At 42.1% G+C, this 20,510-nt stretch overlaps 1 protein-coding gene across 1 annotated transcript in view; it reads right to left on the bottom strand.

The window, feature by feature from the left end:
* Positions 1–6,586, bottom strand: part of syt16 (synaptotagmin XVI) — a 155,873-nt gene extending 149,287 nt beyond the window's left edge. The window contains exon 1 of the mRNA XM_067991915.1: positions 6,472–6,586. Coding sequence (XP_067848016.1) covers positions 6,472–6,484 — 13 coding nt within the window. The 5' untranslated portion in view covers positions 6,485–6,586. The remainder of the gene's footprint in view (positions 1–6,471) is intronic.
* Positions 6,587–20,510: the final 13,924 nt, after the last annotated feature.

Genomic DNA, 20,510 nt, shown 5'->3' with positions numbered 1-20,510 from the left:
GGCAGATCAGGGCTAGGGAAGGCAAATTTTCATACTCTAAACTATTTAGTACCTTGCTGAGATTTTGTACATGGTCCTGGTTTGAATCACCTTGTCAGTTTTCTTCCACAATTAAACACATAGGACGTAGGTTTCGGTCTTCATAGAATGGTTACAGCACAGAAGGAAGCCAATTGGCCCATCGAGCCAGTTTGATTTAAGTTAACATACCCTAGGACCTGGGCTCAAATCCAGGCAAGACTGATAGGATGAAATTATTCCCTCCGGAAGGGTTCTGCGTGAAAAGGGGTGTACAGGTTGACAACACAAAACTGCTCACAATCCTGTACAAACTGTCACCCTCATACACAAGGCTGACATGCAAAATGGAAAAGCTCATATTGGTTAAGTAAGGGATGTTTGTCTGAAATTAAGGTCCACCATTATGGCAAAGTATAAGGAGCTTTACTCTGTATCTGAATTTGTGTACAATGTGCTTTACAAAGCAGTCCGCGATAAATGGAGAGATATTTGGCAGTTTCCTTGGCAGGGTTTAGCTTTCCCCAATCCCACCACTAACTGATCTGTGGAAAGCTAAACATTCATTGGTTTAACTTTGATTGGTCATTTATACAGCCTTGAGCTCAATCTAAGATTTTGATTAGCTGAACAGCAGCCAATTACTGTCAAAGGCCTTTGGATCTAAAGGATTGACCCTTAGACAGCCACAGATTCAGGAAAATGACTGGGGCACCCAGCTGCTTTATTTTCAGCTCATGCACAGACACTGATACAAACTCTGACAGTAAGAAAGCTACTCAAATGTCAGAATTGAATTACTGCAATACTAAATCTAAAAGTACAAATTAAACACTTCTAATGATTTTAAACACTTCAATTGTGCTTAATTTCTCCTTCTACCACTCCATTTTTAAACACAAAAATGTTCTATTTCCATATGTTTTGCTGAAGCCACTGCACTGGATAATGGTCTTCCCTAGATCAACTTCCAAGCAGATTGACTGCAAAATCTCCAAATTTCTTGGAGACCTTTCTTGAATTGGTTGTTTTTTCTAGACCCAGCGTTTTGCTATTGGTCTCAGTTATACTATCAAGGCTAGTGAAAACTAAGCAAGTTCTAGGAAGGGAAAGGGAGTGGGTGGGGGGGGGTGTTGATTAGTAGTTGGGTTACCACAGGTATTTCAAACACCTCCTTTAATTATTTTTTTAAACATACTGAGACTGCCAAAGTTTGGCAATGAAATTACATACAGATAAAGTTACTAACGCATCTAATTATCAAAAGATTTTAATCAGACTTTAGTGTGAAATTTTAATGAATCAATATCCAATTAAAGTGACACATTAGTGTTCACGTTACTGTTAAAAATATACATGCTAAAGTTTTAGAAACTGCTGTTAACTCTCAAAATTATCCATCAACTTGAAGTTCTGGCCTGTTCATTGATCACCAGTAGGATTTTTTGGCATGGCCAATTCCATGAGTGATCTTATTGAGTATGTTACGCACCTCTAGTAGTTTACTCTTCAACACTTTGGTGATATGTTTGTGGTTGCCTCAGGCACCTCCAAAATCTTGACCGTGTCTATCACTGTGCACTTCTAAACAAATTACCATTCTGGGAAAAGCTTTTCTCTGAATGTTATTACTAGTAAAATGAGAAACCAGTTCTTTTATTACTTTGCTAGAAATAGCAACATTGGAAATCTCCCCACTATATTTATAATGTTGCCAACTAAGGACAACCAAAGAATATGTTCCATTACTATTGTGATTTTCTATCAAAGTTTTGTTCACAGCCATACAGATTAACTAGCCAGCTGTTCGTGGGATCTTGCTGTGTGCAAATTGGCTATTGCGTTCACCTACATAATAGTGACTACACTTCAAAAAAAAGTTACTAACTGGCTATAAAGTACTTTGGAACATCCTGATTATGTGAAGGGCAGTATATAAATACAATGAATTTGTAAAGGGCAGGTCATGCCTAATGAACCTGATTGTTTCTATGGACTTCCAGAAGGCATTCGATAAAGTCCCTCATAAGAAACTGTTAGCTAAAGTTGAAGCTCATGGAATTGAGGGCAAATTATTGACCTGGTTAGAAAATTGGCTGAGCAGCAAGAGACAGAGTAGGGATAATGGGCAGATATTCAAATTGGCAGGATGTGACTAGTGGTGTCCCACAAGGATCTGTGTTGGGGCCTCAACTATTCACTGTATTTATTAACAGCTTAGATGATGGGATAGAGAGCCACATATCCAAGTTTGCCAATGACACAAAGATAGGCAGCATTGTAAGCAGTGTAGATGGGAGCATAAAATTACAGAGGCATTACCAGATTAAATGAATGGGCCTAACTGTGGGAAATGGATTTCTGTGTAGGCAAGTATGAGGTCATCCACTTTGGACCTAAAAAGAATAGATTAGAGTACTTTCTAAATGGTGAAAAGCTTGAAACAGTTGAGGTCCAAAGAGACTTAGGGGTCCGTGTATTTAAAATGTCATGGACTGGTACAGAAAAATAATCAAAAAGGATAATGGAATGCTGGCCTTTACGTCTAGAGGACTAGAATACAAGGGGTAGAAGTTATGCTACAGCTATACAAAGCCCTGATTAGACCACGCCTGAATTACTGTGTTCAGTTCTGGGCACTGCACCTTAGGAAGGATATGTTGGCCTTGGAGGGAGTACAGCGTAGATTTACTAGAATGACACCTGGACTCCAAGGGCTAAATTACGAGGCGAGATTACACAAACTAGGGTTGTATTCCCTGGAATTTGGAAGATTAAGGGATGATTTGATTGAATTTTTCAAGATATTAAGGGGAACTGATAGGGTAGATAGAGAGAAACTATTTCCGCTGGTTGGGAAGTCTAGGACTAGGGGACATAGCCTAAAAATTAGAGCCAGGACTTTCAGGAGTGAAGTTAGAAAACACTTCTGCAAAGGGTGGTAGAAATTTGGAACTCTTGGCAAAAGAAACAAAGGCAATGTGAGGAAAAACTTTTTTACAGAGCGAATAGTTATGATCTGGAATGCGCTGCCTGATAGGTTGGTGGAGGCAGATTCAATCGTGGCTTTCAAAAAGGAATTGGATAAATATTTGAAGGGAAAAAATTTACAGGGCTACGGGGAAAGAGCAGGGGAATGGGACTAGCTGGATTCCTCTTACAAAGAGCTGGCATGGGCTTGATGGGCCGAATGGCCTCCTTCTGTGCTATAACAATTCAATTAAAAAAAGTTCTTTCTTCTATATCTAGTTTTCTCACAAATCACCATATGCTATAGTTGATGGCTGTCTAGTTTTCTCACAGATTGCTTTGTGCTGTAATTGATGATTTACCCTTGGATGTAGGGCTCCACAAGGATCTGCTCCTTCTTCCACAGAGTTCATTTTCTCACCTCCCTCCATTCATCTCCTGATCACCACTCTACATTCATCATATAGGAGAAGCAAACAATTTTTTTCAAATTCATTCAATTATAATTGGCACATTGTGCAGACAATAATGAAACTGTACCATCAAGAAAAAACAAGCAAATGTAACTAAAGCAAAAATGTTGTTATCTTTGTCTTATGCTTGATAACTTAAAGGTGTGTAGGTGAATATGTAGATATAGTGCACTCGTGTTTGAGTTTTCCAGGAGCTACATGTTTAGCTCAACAAAAGACAAAAGGGATTTATTCTCTATGATCTTATAGCTAGTAATATTAAAATCTGTATAGCTAAAAGTTAATGCGATAAGCACAATTTCTGGTACATCTGTCAAGTTTAACAGAAGACAAACAAAGGCATTTGTTTATTCTCCCTGGTCTTGTGGCCAATTACACAGTGCATTAAAATTCTCAAAACAAAACTGAACTAAAGTTATGCTATTATACGAATGCTTTGGTTTCTATAATTTTATAGGTGTGTTTTCTACCTGAATCATTTCATAGATGACAATAGATTTATTTGCCATATTGCTCTAATCACCTGAAGTAATAGTAGTATTACAGAAAGAGATTCTAGGGAGAAGAGGACAACAACAAAGGCAACTCTTCATGAAACCAAAATCAATGCATCAACAAAAAACTAACTGAACTATTCAATGCTCCAACTGATCCGCTTCTATAAGAGGTCGTATTTTTGCAATTGAGAATCAAAGTGAGAAACATAATCTAAAAGTATACCGACACTACTCTGAACACTGCAAACTACATATTACAGTGTTGGAAACTGAATTTTATTATTAGCATTGTATTGCAGCTATTGCTAATATTGCATCATTTAGATTCTGTGGATTTGTACTAAGTATCAGTTACTTTTGCAACACTGGCCTAGTTCTCATTCTGCTCCATCAGCAGTTGCTCCTTCAGCCACTGTGCCCAGGCTTTGGAACTTCCTCCCTCAGCTTTTGTATCATGCAATTACCAAGATCGTAGTAGGTGAACAAATGGACCTTGGTCTTTTTTTGTCTAGTAATTCCTATGTTGCACGCTTTTAAAAGCTTCCTAAAGATTGTTCCATTCAACAGTGCTTCCCTCCCCCCCCACCCCCCAATTCCCACTCCTTTCCTTTTCTCTCTCCCCGTTTGCTGTCTACTTCCCAATAAAGCACAATGAAATCTCTCTCTCTACACAAAAGGAGCCCTTTAGAAATACAAGTAGTATAAGTTGATTTATGTAGGGTAATTTCTCAGTCAAACTGCATCACATATAAAATCCAGTACATAAATGATAAGTCCCAAACCAATTCTTCTTACAAAACTGTAGGCATTCTATCCAATTTTTCCTGCAATCAAATTCTTTCTGAATACACACCCTCAGTATACACAAACTACAGTCATCTCATTGTGCAATGGCTAGATCACATCTTCTCTATGTCCTCCAATGAGACAACAAAAATCTTGTTTCTTTCAATTCTTCATGTCTCTCACACAGCTACCACTTCTTTGATGGGCCCCACTTTTAGTCCTTCTTCATCCATTAGCATTATTTGCCTCAGTATCTCCTCTGATCAAAATGTGAACCCCCACCTCTCCTCCTTTCCAACGCTGCCTTCATGAAGCCAGGTTTCTTCATTTGTACCAAGCAGCATTTCTCCCCTCAGCAACTCATGTCGCTATAGGAAGTTTATCTGTTCAATTTCAACCAGCTTCACTCATTAGCAATTCATGTAAGTGAGGTGATTCTTCTAAAACCTCTCTCTCTTACTGCTACATAGAATTACATATAATTTACAGCACAGAAAGAGGCCATTCGGACCTATGCCGTGTTTATGCTCCACACGAGCCTCCTTCCACTCTATCAACATACCCTTCTATTCCTTTCTCTCTCATGTACTTATCTAGCTTCCCCTTAAATGCATCTATGCTATTCTCCTCAACATGGTAGTAACTGCTGGACAGATTGCAAGAAAAAGCTGGCTATCACAAAAGGAACTCACTCAACATATATGGCAAAAACACAAAAAGGCAGCTTTCAACATACTAAGGTCACCAAGAGTTTATTGCAATATATAAATGAGATACCTGGATTGATTGTACCACAATCATTTTGGTTAAAACCAGCAGTCATCTTTCATTATTAAGGTGACAAGCCAGCATTTCATTCCCTCCAGTGGAGTGGTGGAAAAGAATTCAAATCCTTCAGCGATTTATCAGACAAGTTAACGTGTAACTCACCCCTCTAATGTACAGTGGTTGGTTGAAAGCAAACTTCTGTTTGTTATAACTTTGTTGTGCACTCCTAGGTAACTTTATTTTAGGCTATTCGTGGCCACCAAAAAATGCTTCAACAGTACAATTTACACCGTTACAGAGTTAGGAGAGTTTAGTTAATCATCCCACAGAATGCAGGTATGGTAAGGTATGGTACCCCCTCACACACACAAATGAATTCGCACCAAATTAAAATGCAAGAAAGAAACGTTGTGTAGGCTTGAGCCAATGGACTATTGCAGCACAGGGTGTTGGTCGATAGCTGCCACCCATATCTCTGCAATGCAATAACAGAAACTCTGCCATTCCTTTTTAGTCTCAGTTCATCCTAGCACTGCACGCAACTCATTCGATGTCATCGCCCTTGCACTCATAGCTTTAGGACAAAGTGCTTGGCACTCCAGTATCGACAATTTGCACAATATTAAATCAAATTCTCGGCTCAGCCAACCAGTTTCTAAAACGATGCCCCGTGTAAACAATCTCTTACCAACAGTTGCATTGTCTCAATTGCAAGCTCTCGATACTCAAATGCAGTAAGATAGACATGCATAGCCGCTCAATAATATCTTTAGGGCTTTCTTTAATAATCGCTGCAATCTTCAAAGTGGTTCCTGGAACCCAGTACCTATCTGATTCACCTTTACGATTGCATTTGGTTTAATCACATCTTATTGAGGATGGATCTTTGCAAGCATCAGATAGCAGCTACAACCCACTGGTTGTTAACGTTTATAGGCGCTTGCACACAGGTCACTTACTATCTGTCGCCATTATCTGTACACCTTTGCTGCAGAGTGAGCCCGGCCGGTCCACCGGTTACCCGATGGAAATTCCTCAGTCAGATCGCAGGCACACGGCAGACGCTTTCCAACAGCTTCCTCGAACAGCAACACTGCGATCATACTGGCCGGTCGGTGATCTCTGCAATATCTCTAGCTCCACCTCCCACTCCAGTCAGCACCAATCTCCTTCGTCCGCTCTCTATTCTCTCTTCATTGATATTCTCATGTATTAACACAAGGAACGGCGCTGGATTTAGATGCAGTCGTTTTACGCTGAAGTAATCCATGGCTGCAGGGACCCCATTTCCAGCAGAAGAGTGTTTACATCCATCAAAACAACAGTGACTACACCTCAAAAACGTCATTCATTGGCCGTGAAGAGCTTTAGGATGTCCTCAGGATGTGAAAGACGTTAAATGCAAGTCTTTTATTCTAAACCCAATTAAAATGATTTGGTTGCATAGTTCGACAAGAAGCATCTCACAGGCACTCAACAACCAGACTTGCCATCTGTTAGTTGGTCATTTAAATATATTCCATTCTCACCAATGTGTAATCAAATGTTATTAACAGCAATAGTTCCCAGTTCCTTTCTTATACACGTGTTCACACCTGCATATTGTTTTAATGAATCTTATGACGACTTTCACACGTTGCAGTGTAATATAGATTTCACCACAGTGTAATACGACCAAAACAACTGCTCTGACAAACATTTTTCAGCAACATTAGGTTTAGGAGTACTTCTGTAACTGAAGCAAACAACCCTCTGAGATTTCTGCATTCCTTCTGGCCTCTTGTGCATCCCCAGTTTCCATCGCTCCACCATTGACACCCGTGCCTTCAGCTGCCAAGGCCCTAACTTCTGGAATTCCCTCCCTAAACCTCCCCACCCCTTAAGATGCTTCTTAAAACCTACCTCTTTGACCAAGCTTTTGGTCACCTGTCCTAATATCTCTTTATGTGGCTCGATGTCAAATTTTGTTTGATAACACTCGTGTGAAGCACCTTGGGAAGTTTTACTACGTTAAAGGCGCTATATGAATGCAAGTTGTTGTTGTACTACTGTCTACTTATGTAACTGACGCAGAATTATTTTAATTTACTGGGCACATATGGTATAGTTTTGAGGCTAAAATCACCCAGTGGATTTACATTCTCACTATGATTTTTAAGTTGAAAATACGCAGGTCCACCAGTATATGAAAAGAGAAAGAACGGGTTGATGCTTCCAGTGGAGATTCCTCATCAGAACTAGATAGAATAAAGAATTTCTTTTGGTTGAGGGAATGTTGGGGTGCAAGTCAGATATAGCAGAGCCACATCCATTCTAAAATATGCACTAAATTCCAGGTGAAGTAGTTGCTGTTGAAGCTGCATTTCTCACCTAATGTTTGCAAATAACAAGACAAAGAGGGCAAAACCTGCCAGCCCAGAAGTTCCTAAGTTTAGGCCAGAATTTCACCAGACTAAAGCCTGTGGAAAAGAGGGATCAGCTACTGGATGATTTATCATACCAGGATGAGGCTGAGCTCACAGGTTCTGATGGTCCACAACCTTTGTCAGAAATATCAGCTTCAACTGAAAAGCTAATTTTTCTGCTGCGCTGTTTAGAAAGGATTTTGAAAGCTGCATTGCAGCAGTTTCAGTCAGGGAAATCTTTTTTTCCCCATCCTTCTGTCATGGAGCTCTTAGAATGGGCTCACAATGGACTTTCCCATATATATCCTTATGATGGAGGAAGAGGAAATGAGACAGGATAAGGCTACACCATAGGAGAACAACTAGGAGGTTCCTTCCACCAGTCTGAAGACCATGCTACTCTCTCCAGGATGTCTCAGAAGAGATCTGCTTAAGGAGGCAACAGATAAGTAAGGAGGCAGAGAAGGAACTCTGTCCTACTGCAAACTGATCTCGAAACATCCTCTCAAACACAAACAGCAAACTTTAGAACAATAGATTTCAAATCATAACAACATCTTGCATTTATATAGTGCCTTTAACATAGTAAATCGTCCCAAGGCACTTCACCGGAGCGATTATCAAACAAAATTTGACACCGAGCCACATAAGGAGATATTAGGACAGGTGACCAAAAGCTTGGTCAAAGAAGTAGGTTTTGAGGACTGTCCTAAAAGGAGGAGAGAGAGGTAGAGAGGTGGAGAGGTTTAGGAGGGAATTCCAGAGCTTCAGGCCGAAGCAACTGAAGGCACAGCTGCCAATGGTGGAGCGAAGATAATCGGGAATTCGCAAGAGGCCAGAATTAGAGGAGCGCAGAGATCTCAGTGGGTTGTAGGGCTGGAGGATATTACAGAGATAGGGAGGGGCAAGGACATGGAGGGATTTGAAAACAAGGATGAGAATTTTAAAATTGAGTCTTTGCAGGTCTTGGAACCAATGTAGCAAAGTGGTTTTACTGTGCACATATATAGGAACAGGAGTAGGCCATTCAGCCCCTCAAGCCTGGTCCACCATTCTATTAGATCATGGCCGATTTGTACCTCAACTCCATTTTCCAACCTTTGACCCAATACCCTTACCCAAAACAAATCTAATGATCTCAGCCGTGAATATTTTCAGCATTTTCTGTTTCAGATTTGCAGTTTTTTTATATTGAGGCAATATGTATTGGTTTTGCAATTATATTCTTTTTAATATTAAAAGTTTACTCATACTTTCCCACCTATTTTCATTATCCCTTTTAAACAAATTGTCTCACAACAAATGTAATTCCCCGCACAGCTGAAACAAACAGGATGCTGCAGTTGGGTTCATTACCCTCCTCTACACAACACCTTTGCTCCGCTTTTACTTGACCCAAATTCAGAACAGCTTGTATGAGCCACTAGCATACTGATATGAAATGTTAGCAAATGTGGTTTCTAACTTTCTGTGACAGAATAATACTCCTTTTACTGATGGCTATTTTCAGGAATTAAACACAACTGGATTTACAGGATAGCAGAGGCACATTGTGTCACAGTGTTACTATGTAGAATGCTGCAGAGTTCGTCTACTGGGCTTCCTGCACTTACACACAGCTAAACCCCACAATTGCACTCCAGTGCATATGGCAACTGCTCCATTATGAATGTTAACACATTAGCATCGATATTATTCCTAGAAGTCTCCAGAATAACCTATAAAACAGTGCAGCGCTTAATCCTTGTTTGCATGGCTTAAGGAGGTCACTTAAATTTTGGTGGTTTGGAAAAGCTTAAAACTAAAAAGTTAAAACATGAATATTAGCTGCAACAACTAGCTATAACCATAGTCACAAAATATAATACAAAGAAACAGCATCAAACGTCAGAGGTCCAGGATGATTTCTAACGAATAGTAAGCAATAGTCAGCTCATTTACACATACACACACTTTGGGAAAGGAACCACATATGCTTTGGGCCCTTATAAGAATAATTCCCACTTCCAAAATAATATGGCTATAGCCCTGAGCAGTCGATATCAAACGAGGCCCAAGTGAATCTGAGTCAATACATAACAAGCCCTGAAGGGTTAGATAAAATACTGGCCTTGGTTCTGGGTAACAAACCAAAGCAGTAGTCAGCAACATGAAGCTAAGGGGAAAATTAAGGATGAGTGATCATCACATAACTGGCTTAGGAAAAAAAGTCAAAAACAGTAGGGTGCAAGAGAATTTAATCTGGAAAAGTTAATGGGAAAAGTTAACTGGAAAAATCGCACTCAGAAGACAGTCCAGAATGTCACCCGAGCACAACGCAACGCCATCAACGCTCTCAAGACCAACCGCAACATCGTCATCAAACCAGCGGACAAAGGAGGAGCCATAGTCATACAGAACAGAACGGACTATTGCAAAGAAGCATACCGACAACTGGACAACCAGGAACACTACAGACGGTTACCCGCAGATCCGACCAAAGAACACACCCACCAGCTCAACAAACTGATCAAGACCTTCGATCCAGACCTTCAAAGCATCCTACGCACTCTCATCCCACGTACTCCCCGCGTGGGAGACTTCTACTGCCTCCCAAAGATACACAAAGCCAACACACCCGGACGTCCTATCGTATCAGGCAACGGAACCCTGTGTGAGAACCTCTCTGGATACATCGAGGGCATCCTGAAACCCATCGTACAGGGAACCCCCAGCTTCTGTCGCGACACTACAGACTTCCTACAAAAACTCAGTACCCACGGACCAGTTGAACCAGGAACACTTCTCACCACGATGGACGTCTCGGCACTATACACCAGTATCCCCCACGATGACGGCATCGCTGCGACAGCATCAATACTCAACACCAACAACAGCCAATCTCCGGACGCCATCCTACAACTCATCCGCTTCATCCTGGATCACAATGTCTTCACCTTCGAGAACCAGTTCTTTACCCAAACACACGGAACAGCCATGGGGACCAAATTCGCACCCCAATACGCCAACATTTTCATGCACAAGTTCGAGCCGGACTTCTTCACTGCACAAGACCTCCAACCAACACTATACACCAGATACATCGACGACATCTTCTTTCTATGGACCCACGGCAAGGAATCATTAAAGAGACTACACGATAACATCAACAAGTTCCATCCCACCATCAAGCTCACCATGGACTACTCCTCAGAATCAGTTTCTTTCTTGGACACACGAATCTCCATCAAAGACGGGCACCTCAGCACCTCACTCTACCGCAAGCCCACGGACAACCTCACGATGCTCCACTTTTCCAGCTTCCACCCTAACCACGTCAAAGAGGCCATCCCCTATGGACAGGCCCTGCGAATACACAGGGTCTGCTCAGACGAGGAGGAACGCGATGGACACCTACAGACGCTGAAAGACGCCCTAGTAAGAACGGGATATGACGCTCGACTCATTGATCGACAGTTCCGACGGGCCACAGCAAAAAATCGCATAGACCTCCTCAGGAGACTAACACGGGACGCAACCAACAGAGTACCCTTTGTCGTCCAGTACATCCCCGGAGCGGAGAAACTACGCCATGTTCTCCGCAGCCTTCAACATGTCATCAATGAGGACAAACACCTCGCTATGGCCATCCCCACACCTCCACTACTCGCCTTTAAACAGCCACCCAACCTCAAACAGACCATCGTTCGCAGCAAATTACCTAGCTTTCAAGAGAACAGCGTCCACGACACCACACAACCCTGCCACGGTAACCTCTGCAAGACATGCCAGATCATCGACACAGATACCACCATCACACGAGAGGACACCACCCACCAGGTGCATGGTTCATACTCCTGTGACTCGGCCAACGTTGTCTACCTCATACATTGCAGGAAAGGATGCCCCAGAGCATGGTACATTGGCGAGACCATGCAGACGCTGCGACAACGGATGAACGGACACCGCGCAACAATCGCCAAACAGGAGGGTTCCCTCCCAGTCGGGGAACACTTCAGCAGTCATGGACATTCATCCACCGACCTTCGGGTAAGCGTACTCCAAGGCGGCCTTCGAGACACACGACAACGCAAAATCGTCGAGCAGAAATTGATAGCCAAGTTCCGCACCCATGAGGACGGCCTCAACCGGGATCTTGGGTTCATGTCACGCTACACGTTACCCCACCAGCGAACAAATGTTATCTGTTTTTAATATAACGGGTCAGTTGCTGTCTTTTCTATGTTTCTACCTCTCTATCTCTGTTTTTTTTGTTTGTTGTTTTTTTTTGGTGATTTGTATATTCTGTGAGACCTGGCAGGTAACACCTGACTGTCTGCACACTGATTGCCTTGGCAACGGGCAGTTGAAAAAACTGTCTGTACTCACCAAGCATTGTTCTGTGAATTATAAATGCGATTTCATTTCGAGGTTTTCATTTTCACATCGTTCACCTGACGAAGGAGGAAGCCTCCGAAAGCTTGTGAATTTAAAATAAAATTGCTGGACTATAACTTGGTGTTGTAAAATTGTTTACAATTGTCAACCCCAGTCCATCACCGGCATCTCCACATCATGGAAAAACATAGTGCAACAGCAGGACATACTTAAGCACAAAATTAAAATAACATTGTCCGAGAACATTCCATATAGGAAATAAGAGAGGCTATTTTCAGGATTGTAGCTCTGTGAACCAATAATCCGATTAGGCTGAAAATGGCTTGTAACACAAAACAGAGTTGTGAAAAATAACAATCTACAATAAGAAACAAAAGAGATAATGAAAGCTAAGAGGGAGTACGAAGAACACTATACAACCAATAGATCACACATTAACAAGGAAACTGTTCTCAAGAGGCTGAGGGTCCTAAATAAATGCCCAGGACCATACAGTAGTATACACCCTGAATACTGAAGAAGGTTAGTGAGGAAGTAGCAGAGGAATTAACCATGATTTTGAAAAATTCTTTAGACGAGCTACACCAAAGGACTGGAGGGCGACACGTCAAACCTCTGTTCAGAAGGGATAAGTGAGACAACTATCGATCAGTTAATCTTACATCAGTGGTGAAAAATTACAAGATCAAAGTTAGAGATAAATTAAATGAATACTTAGAAGGTCAAGAACCAAGTGGAGATAGTCAACATGGATTTGACTAATCCAATAAAATTTTTTGAGTGGAATAACAGAGGCTTCATGTAAATTTATAAAATACCCTGGAGAACCACTTTTAAACCCAGTTTGATGTTACACTTCAATTATACTCCTTGTGGTGTCAAGCCCATGTGGTGAGAGACGATCTTCCAGGTTGCTTGGGGAAGAGGTCACACACCCTCCACTCGAGTCAGAATGGAGCCTAACTGCAGAGTTATACGGTCGTCTTTGCATCGGTGTGAAGTGGAAACCACTTTGCAGGAATACAAAAGTGACAATATAACTGCACCCTAGGTACTACTGGACTAAACACTAAAAGGCATTACGCCTAAATTGATCCTTCTACATACATTGCCATATTATGTGTAGGAGTATTGTATCGAATAGCGTTGCAGCATTCAAAGTCATTTCATATTGGTTTAATGCCAGCATTACAAAACAAAATCCCAAAAATAAACACATTAAGAGTCAATCATCAAAAAACAGAAATCATACACAGATTGCATCATTTGGAGGCTAACCACAATTGCCATAATTTAACAGAACATGATGGTTAATAATCCAGACTCTCTTATGCATGCACACAGTGCTCAATTCTAATTATGGGCCGGAATTTTCCGAAAACTTGCACTATAGTTAAGGTGCATCAACGGCAAACGCCATTATTAAGGTGCAAAGATTCCAACAAATTATGACGTAAGTGATTTATGCCATTCCGTATGCCACACCATAATTTCCAGAGACTTTTACGCCGTAGAAACATTCACTGAAAAAGGTGGACAGCTAATGATCATAGTTCCGCCCCCATTAAAACCAATGACGAGATCGAGTTTGCTGAATTAACACCACTGTAATTATCACAGCCACTTAGACCATTACAGAATTGCACTGGTGGGCTCAGTATGTTTGGTGCAATCACAGGAATCGTAGTTTACTGTTTAAATTAAGAAATAATTGTGTTACCCTCATAAGGTACTTTTTTTGTTATTATTCAGTGATGCAATTCTGACACTGTCTAGGGTCACTGATGCAAAGTGTGAAGCAACAGCAATTATATATATCTGGTGGGAGTGGATTGCTATCCTAGCCTTAAACTACCATCCGAATGTGACTTTTTTTAACTATGTAACTCGGATCGTTAATCCTGTGTGTTGTAAATGTGGTACATCATTGATCAAAATCTGCCAATTTACACCTCATTAAAATCTAAGTAGCAAATCAAAAACAGCACTGGGATTACAAACTGCTTGAGCAACTTGAGCATTTGCTCATAAATAACGGCAAGCATCATTAGCCTCATCGTTATTTTGACAGCAAATTCTGGCCCAATGGATTTTACTTTAGCCAATGATTGCACTGCTCCCGATCCGCTGCTATGCTCACTACACAGTATTCTAATTAATTTTCCAGCAAATTGTGGTGTAAATTCAACAGTGGAGAATCAGGGAGCACAACGATCTAACTTATGGTGTTAGTCGCCAATATTGCCATTTGCAGTGAATTCTGGGCCTATATTTCAGTAAAGGTAAACATTATAGGTGACCTCTTACTCATATTCACAAATGCACGTAATACTATTAGGTATCCTGGCACAAAGCAGGAAAATCAATTTTGAAAAAAAAAATCAGAAGATCTAGTCAATAGGAATTTTAAACCAACAAATTGGTCTCCACTTCTAATTCTATTAGAAAATGCCTGTCACAACAATCCACATGTCACGCAAAGAGCAGTAAACGGGTTCGAGTTGTGGACCGATCAAGGTCCTCTATCACAGAGTGTCTTCACAGCCACGAATCATCAAAAAGTGAACTGCTGAGTGGTGAAATCAGCCATTGGGGAGGCATTTGGCAGCTCAATAGCAAGATTGATGTAAGAGTCAATCCAGTGTCCTCTTGTATGCTACTTCATGATCAGTTAAGGAATTGTATTACCAGAATTTTATTTTTAATTCATTCATGGGATGTGGGCATCGCTGGCAAGGCCAGCATTTATTGCCCATCCTTAATTGCCCTTGAGAAGGTGTGGTGAGCCGCTGCAGTCCGTGTGTTGAAGGGAGTTCCAGGATTTTGACCCAGCGATGATGAAGGAACGGCGATATATTTCCAAGTCGGGATGGTGTGTGACTTGGAGGGGAACGTGCAGGTGGTGTTGTTCCCATGTGCCTGCTGTCCTTGTCCATCTAGGTGATAGAAGTCGTGGGTTTGGGAGGTGCTGTCGAAGAAGCCTTGGTGAGTTGCTGCAGTGCATCCTGTGGATGGTACACACTGCAGCCACTGTGTGCCGGTGGTGGAGGGAGTGAATGTTTAGGGTGGTGGATGGGGTGCCAATCAAGCTGGCTGCTTTGTCCTGGATGGTGTCGAGCTTCTTGAGTGTTGTTGGAGCTGCACTCATCCAGGCAAGTGGAGAATATTCCATCACACTCCTGACTTGTGCCTTGTAGATGGTGGAAAAGCTTTGGGGAGTCAGGAGGTGAGTCACTTGCCGCAGAATACCCAGCCTCCTACCTTCTCTTGTAGCCATAGTATTTGTGTGTCTGGTCCAGTTAAGTTTCTGGTCAATGGTGACCCCCAGGATGTTGATGGTGGGGGAATTCGGCGATGGTAATGTCATTGAATGTCAAGAGGAGGTGGTTAGACTCTCTCGTTGGAGATGGTCATTGTGCGGCACTTCTCTGGCGCGAATGTTACTCGTCACTTATCAGCTCAAGACTGGATGTTGTCCAGGTCTTGATGCATGTGGACACGGACTGCTTCATTATCTGAGAGGTTGCGAATGGAACTGAACACTGCGTATTCATCAGCAAACATCCCCATTTCTGACCTTATGATGGAGGGAAGGTCATTGATGAAGCAGCTGAAGATGGTTGGGCCTAGGACACTGCTCTCAGGAACTCCTGCAGCAACGTCCTGGGGCTGAGATGTTTGGCCTCCAACAACCACTACCATCTTCCCTTGTGCTAGGTATGACTCCAGCCACTGAAGAGTTTTCCCCCGATTCCCATTGACTTCAATTTTACTAGGGCTCCTTGATGCCACATGGGTCAAATGCTGCCTTGATGTCAAAGGCAGTCACTCTCTCCTCACCTCTGGAATTCAGCTCTTTTGTCCATGTTTGGACCAAGGCTGTAATGAGGTCTGGAACCGAGTGGTCCTGGAGGAACCCAAACTGAGCATCGGTGAGCAGGTTATTGGTGAGTAAGTGCCGCTTGATAGCACTGTTGACGACACCTTCCATCACTTTGCTGATGATTGAGAGTAGACTGATGGGGCGATAATTGGCCGGATTGGATTTGTCCTGCTTTTTGTGGACAGGACATACCTGGGCAATTTTCCACATTGTCGGGTAGATACCAGTGTTGTAGCTGTACTGGAACAATTTGGCTAGAGGCGCGGCTAGTTCTGGAGCACAAGTCTTCAGCACTACAGCCGGGATGTTGTCAGGGCCCATAGCTTTTGTTGTATCCAGTGCACTCAGCCGTTTCTTGATATCACATGGAGTGAATCGAATTGGCTGAAGTCTGGCTTCTGTGATGGTGGGGATATCGGGAGGAGGCTGAGATGGATCATCCACTCGGCCCTTCCAGCTGAAGATAGTTGCAAACGCTTCAGCTTTGTCTTTTGCACTCACGTGCTGGATTCTGCCATCATTGAGGATGGGGATGTTTACAGAGCCTCCTTCTCCCACAAGTTGTTTAACTGTCCACCACCATTCACGACTGGATGTGACAGGATTGCAGAGCTTTGATCTAATCTGTTGGTTGTGGAATCGCATAGCTCTGTCTATAGCATGTACTGAAGCTCCAGTGCTATGCCATTTAGCTACAAACAATGTGAGGCCGTTAACATTCACTTACTGAGTAGAGTCAAAAACAAACCATTATTTAAATGTTTTCTGTGATGTACTGGAACACCACCACAATTGCTCAGGCTTAACCAGACTGTTCACAACCTCGGTGTTCTATTCGACTCAGAGCTGAATTTCTGACCCCATATCCACTCAATCACAAAGATCACCTACTTCCACCTCTAACATCGCCCACTCCCACACCTACCTCAGCCTATCTGTTGCTGAAACCCTCATCCTGGCTTTGTTACCTAACTTAACTATTCCAATGCTCTGCTGGCCAGCCTCTCATTCAGCTCATCCAAAACTTCACTCCCCATATCCAATCCCGCACCAAGTCCCACTCACCCATCACCACTGTCCTCACTGGCCTACTTTGGCTCCCAGTCCCCCGATGCCTCAAATTTACAATTCTCATCTGCATGTTTATTTTTTTTGATGGCCTCACCCCTTCCTACCTCCAACCTCCTCCCCACCCAAACTCTTCGTTCTTCCAACTCTGGTCCCCTCGGCTTCCCCCAACCATTGGCTGGTGCGTCTTCAGCCATCTAGGCCCCACACTTTGGAATTCCCAACCTTAATCCCTCCGCTTCTCTACCTCCCTCTCCTTCTTTATACCCACCTCTTTGGCTAAGCTTTTGGTCATGTCTCCTTTGGCTCAGTGTTCATTTTTGTCTCTGTGAAGCATCAGTTAAAAGGAACTATATAAATGCAAGTTTCGTTGCCTTACTTAAGCCAGACCTCCACGTTTATGCCAGGAACAAGAGCTATTACATGTGCACCTCAACCTTCTGCATCAACCCATAAAGGCCTGCACAGAATAGCAGTAGCTCGACTGTACAGTTATCTCCCACATGGTGCTTTCACCTGAAACACTGTCCCCTGTTAACTGAAAATCCCAGTGCAAGTGTACATCACTTGTTGAACCACAGCTGTTGGGGGCATTCATTGGGCTATGGGAATTCTCTAATATCCTAGTACAATTTCTCCAATTCTTTGTGCTTCCAGCAACCAACGGGGCAAAATTTGAGGGGCAGCTGTTTTTGCTCCTGTTGTCACTGATTGCACCTAGTTATACCACCCAATATATAAGTACATCACTAATTGAAAGTGGTGAACAAAGATTACTTTATTCAAAGCTGCTGGAACAGGCAGAGGCAATTAGTTGTTAAAAACTAAAAACCTATTTACAATGTTCTCATTCAACTGCAAAACGTTTAGACACTTTATGAAAGGTCAAATGTGTTAAAAAAATTAGTTCTAAATATAGAACTCTAATTTGTTTGTCACATCATTACAAAATTAAGTTATAAACAATGCCATAGATGTAAAAATGTTCTGGAACTCAAACTTAGGAGACAGTCAAGTCTGTGCATTGAAATATTTGAAAAGACTATATAAGGATAGCAGGGACTGGAGTGAGTTAGAACATGGGTTTGAATCCAGCCCAAACTGATGGGATAAACACCTCTGCTTTCTGGTAGCGGTAAAATTCTAGAGAAAAGTCATTTTGAGCAGTCTCCATTAACTTCCTACTAAGCGTGAGAACACAACATAAAAATGAACTTAGTTCTGCATCAATTGGCAACCTCACTCAACAAGGTCTGATTTGAGAATAAAGAAAAATGTCACACTGGTGCTGTTGAGGATACTCTTCTGAGGCCAAGGTTGTTGGGGCACAGCACAAGGAGCTTTACTGTGCATCCGACTGTGTATTACCTGTAAGTGTCTGATGTGTTCAAAAGGAGAGGGAGAGGAGGCAGGGAATTTCCATTTCTCTTAACCCTACCATCTCTAACCTGATGGACACAATTCCACCCAACAAAAGTTTGAGAGATTGTTAGCTATTTTTACAGCCAGTCATGCATTCTGCTGGTTTTATTAAAAGACGGTCATTCAACCAACTACATTTGGAAAGTAAGCATGCGGATGTCAAGTGAGGGCAGCTTGGGACAATTTTAATGGCCCCACACAATGGCCCGGAAATTGCGCTGAGCGGCGAACTAACGTTGCCCACTGTTCGTTTAGTTATAAACTCACCCACAAACTATTTACAGGCTACTGAGCGCCAACTTGCTTCAATGGTGAGCTGCAAAAAGTGCAGCGTCCTTTCCCAGGCTTCTGTGAGCTGTGAGAGCGGGGAAAGGAGCTCGCTCTCCCCTCAACCTATCAGCTTAAAGCATCCTTGGCAAGCCGGGCAGTAAGAACCACGAAGTGAAAGCTACAACAGTGAATTCAATGTAAAATCAGTTAGAGAAAGCGAAATAAAGAGAGGGTAAGAAATATTGAATTAAAAGATAAAGAAAATCAAAAATTTACATTTTTAAAAACTTTTTTTATATAAATGTCCAACAACAATTAAAATCGGAAGTAATGACATTCCACATTTTTAAAAGATAATTTGCAGTTCCTGAGAGGTTGTTTGGCAGTCATTAAGACTTACTACACCGTTAAAAATCAGTTTAGGCCTAAAAAACCCAATGGACCTTTTTTTAAAATGGGGAGATTAGTCTGTTTCCAGCTGGGCAGGAGAGCAAGTTCGCGCTGGTCCATTCATTCAGTCAGTGAGCTGTCCTTCCCGCGCAGCTTTCAAACTATCAGGGCAAATGGTAGAGCAATGTCTGGATTTGTGTGTTTGACTGCATCTGTACGCTCGCCAGAACATGCTCTTCCATTTGCCCTAAATAACGGTGAGCCCTGTTAGCATCACCGTTATTTCATAAGCAATTTTCAGGTGAATGAATCTCCCAATACTCACTGTTCAGCACCACATATGAAAAATGATTACTTCAGCTAGGTGCCAGAGGGCCACCACCAACCACGCAATTGAAACATAGCATGCACTGACTCCAGGAGGAGGTGGAGAAGTAGGCAGAGGGGGGGGGGGGGGTGGAAATGGCATGACATACATGCCACGTGTCCACATCATTGTTCAAAACACATTACAATCTTGGAAACAGCTGCTCTTTGCCGAGACTTCTGCCATCACAATTTTTTTTTTAATTATAAAAAGTACATCTCAACACACAATGGGATTGTAACAGCTTTGAAAAGTGTGCCATTTACATTATCTCAATGTTACTATTATGCAGCCCAATAAATACATATCCAGTATGCATAAACATGCATCAATCACAGCAACATTAGAATCTGAATGTTGACTAACCTATTGAAATCAAAGTTGCATCGCATACCACATTATGACACACTGACTCCTACATATCATTGTATTGATGGGCTACTGCTTAGGAGAGGGATGTCATTTTAAAAATGGCAGTTGCTGATACTGATCATGATTTTAATAAATGTGGGCCAGGGTGAGCTAACCTAACTGCACGTGCAAGGAGTTGACTATAGAGAGGGTATTAGAGTGGATCCTAGCACAGGATGGAATAACTCTAAAGTGAGCAAAGATACACAACCACAAAGTGATCCACGTAGGGTCAGCTGGAATTATATGCTAGTTTTGATTTTCAAGAATCAGCTTTGACACATTGGCTTGAAACACCCTAAAAGCAAGGTTGCACACATTCAAGATAGGATTTCTGAAAGCCTTGTGTTGACCAGCCAGTAGCAATGCATGATAAGTATAATACACAGCAACAGGTGAGTAGGA

Source organism: Heptranchias perlo, chromosome 10 (assembly GCF_035084215.1).
Source record: "Heptranchias perlo isolate sHepPer1 chromosome 10, sHepPer1.hap1, whole genome shotgun sequence".
Classification (NCBI taxonomy): domain Eukaryota; kingdom Metazoa; phylum Chordata; class Chondrichthyes; order Hexanchiformes; family Hexanchidae; genus Heptranchias; species Heptranchias perlo.
Note: the sequence above shows the minus strand (reverse complement) of the source record. Positions and strands in the feature narration are given on the sequence as shown.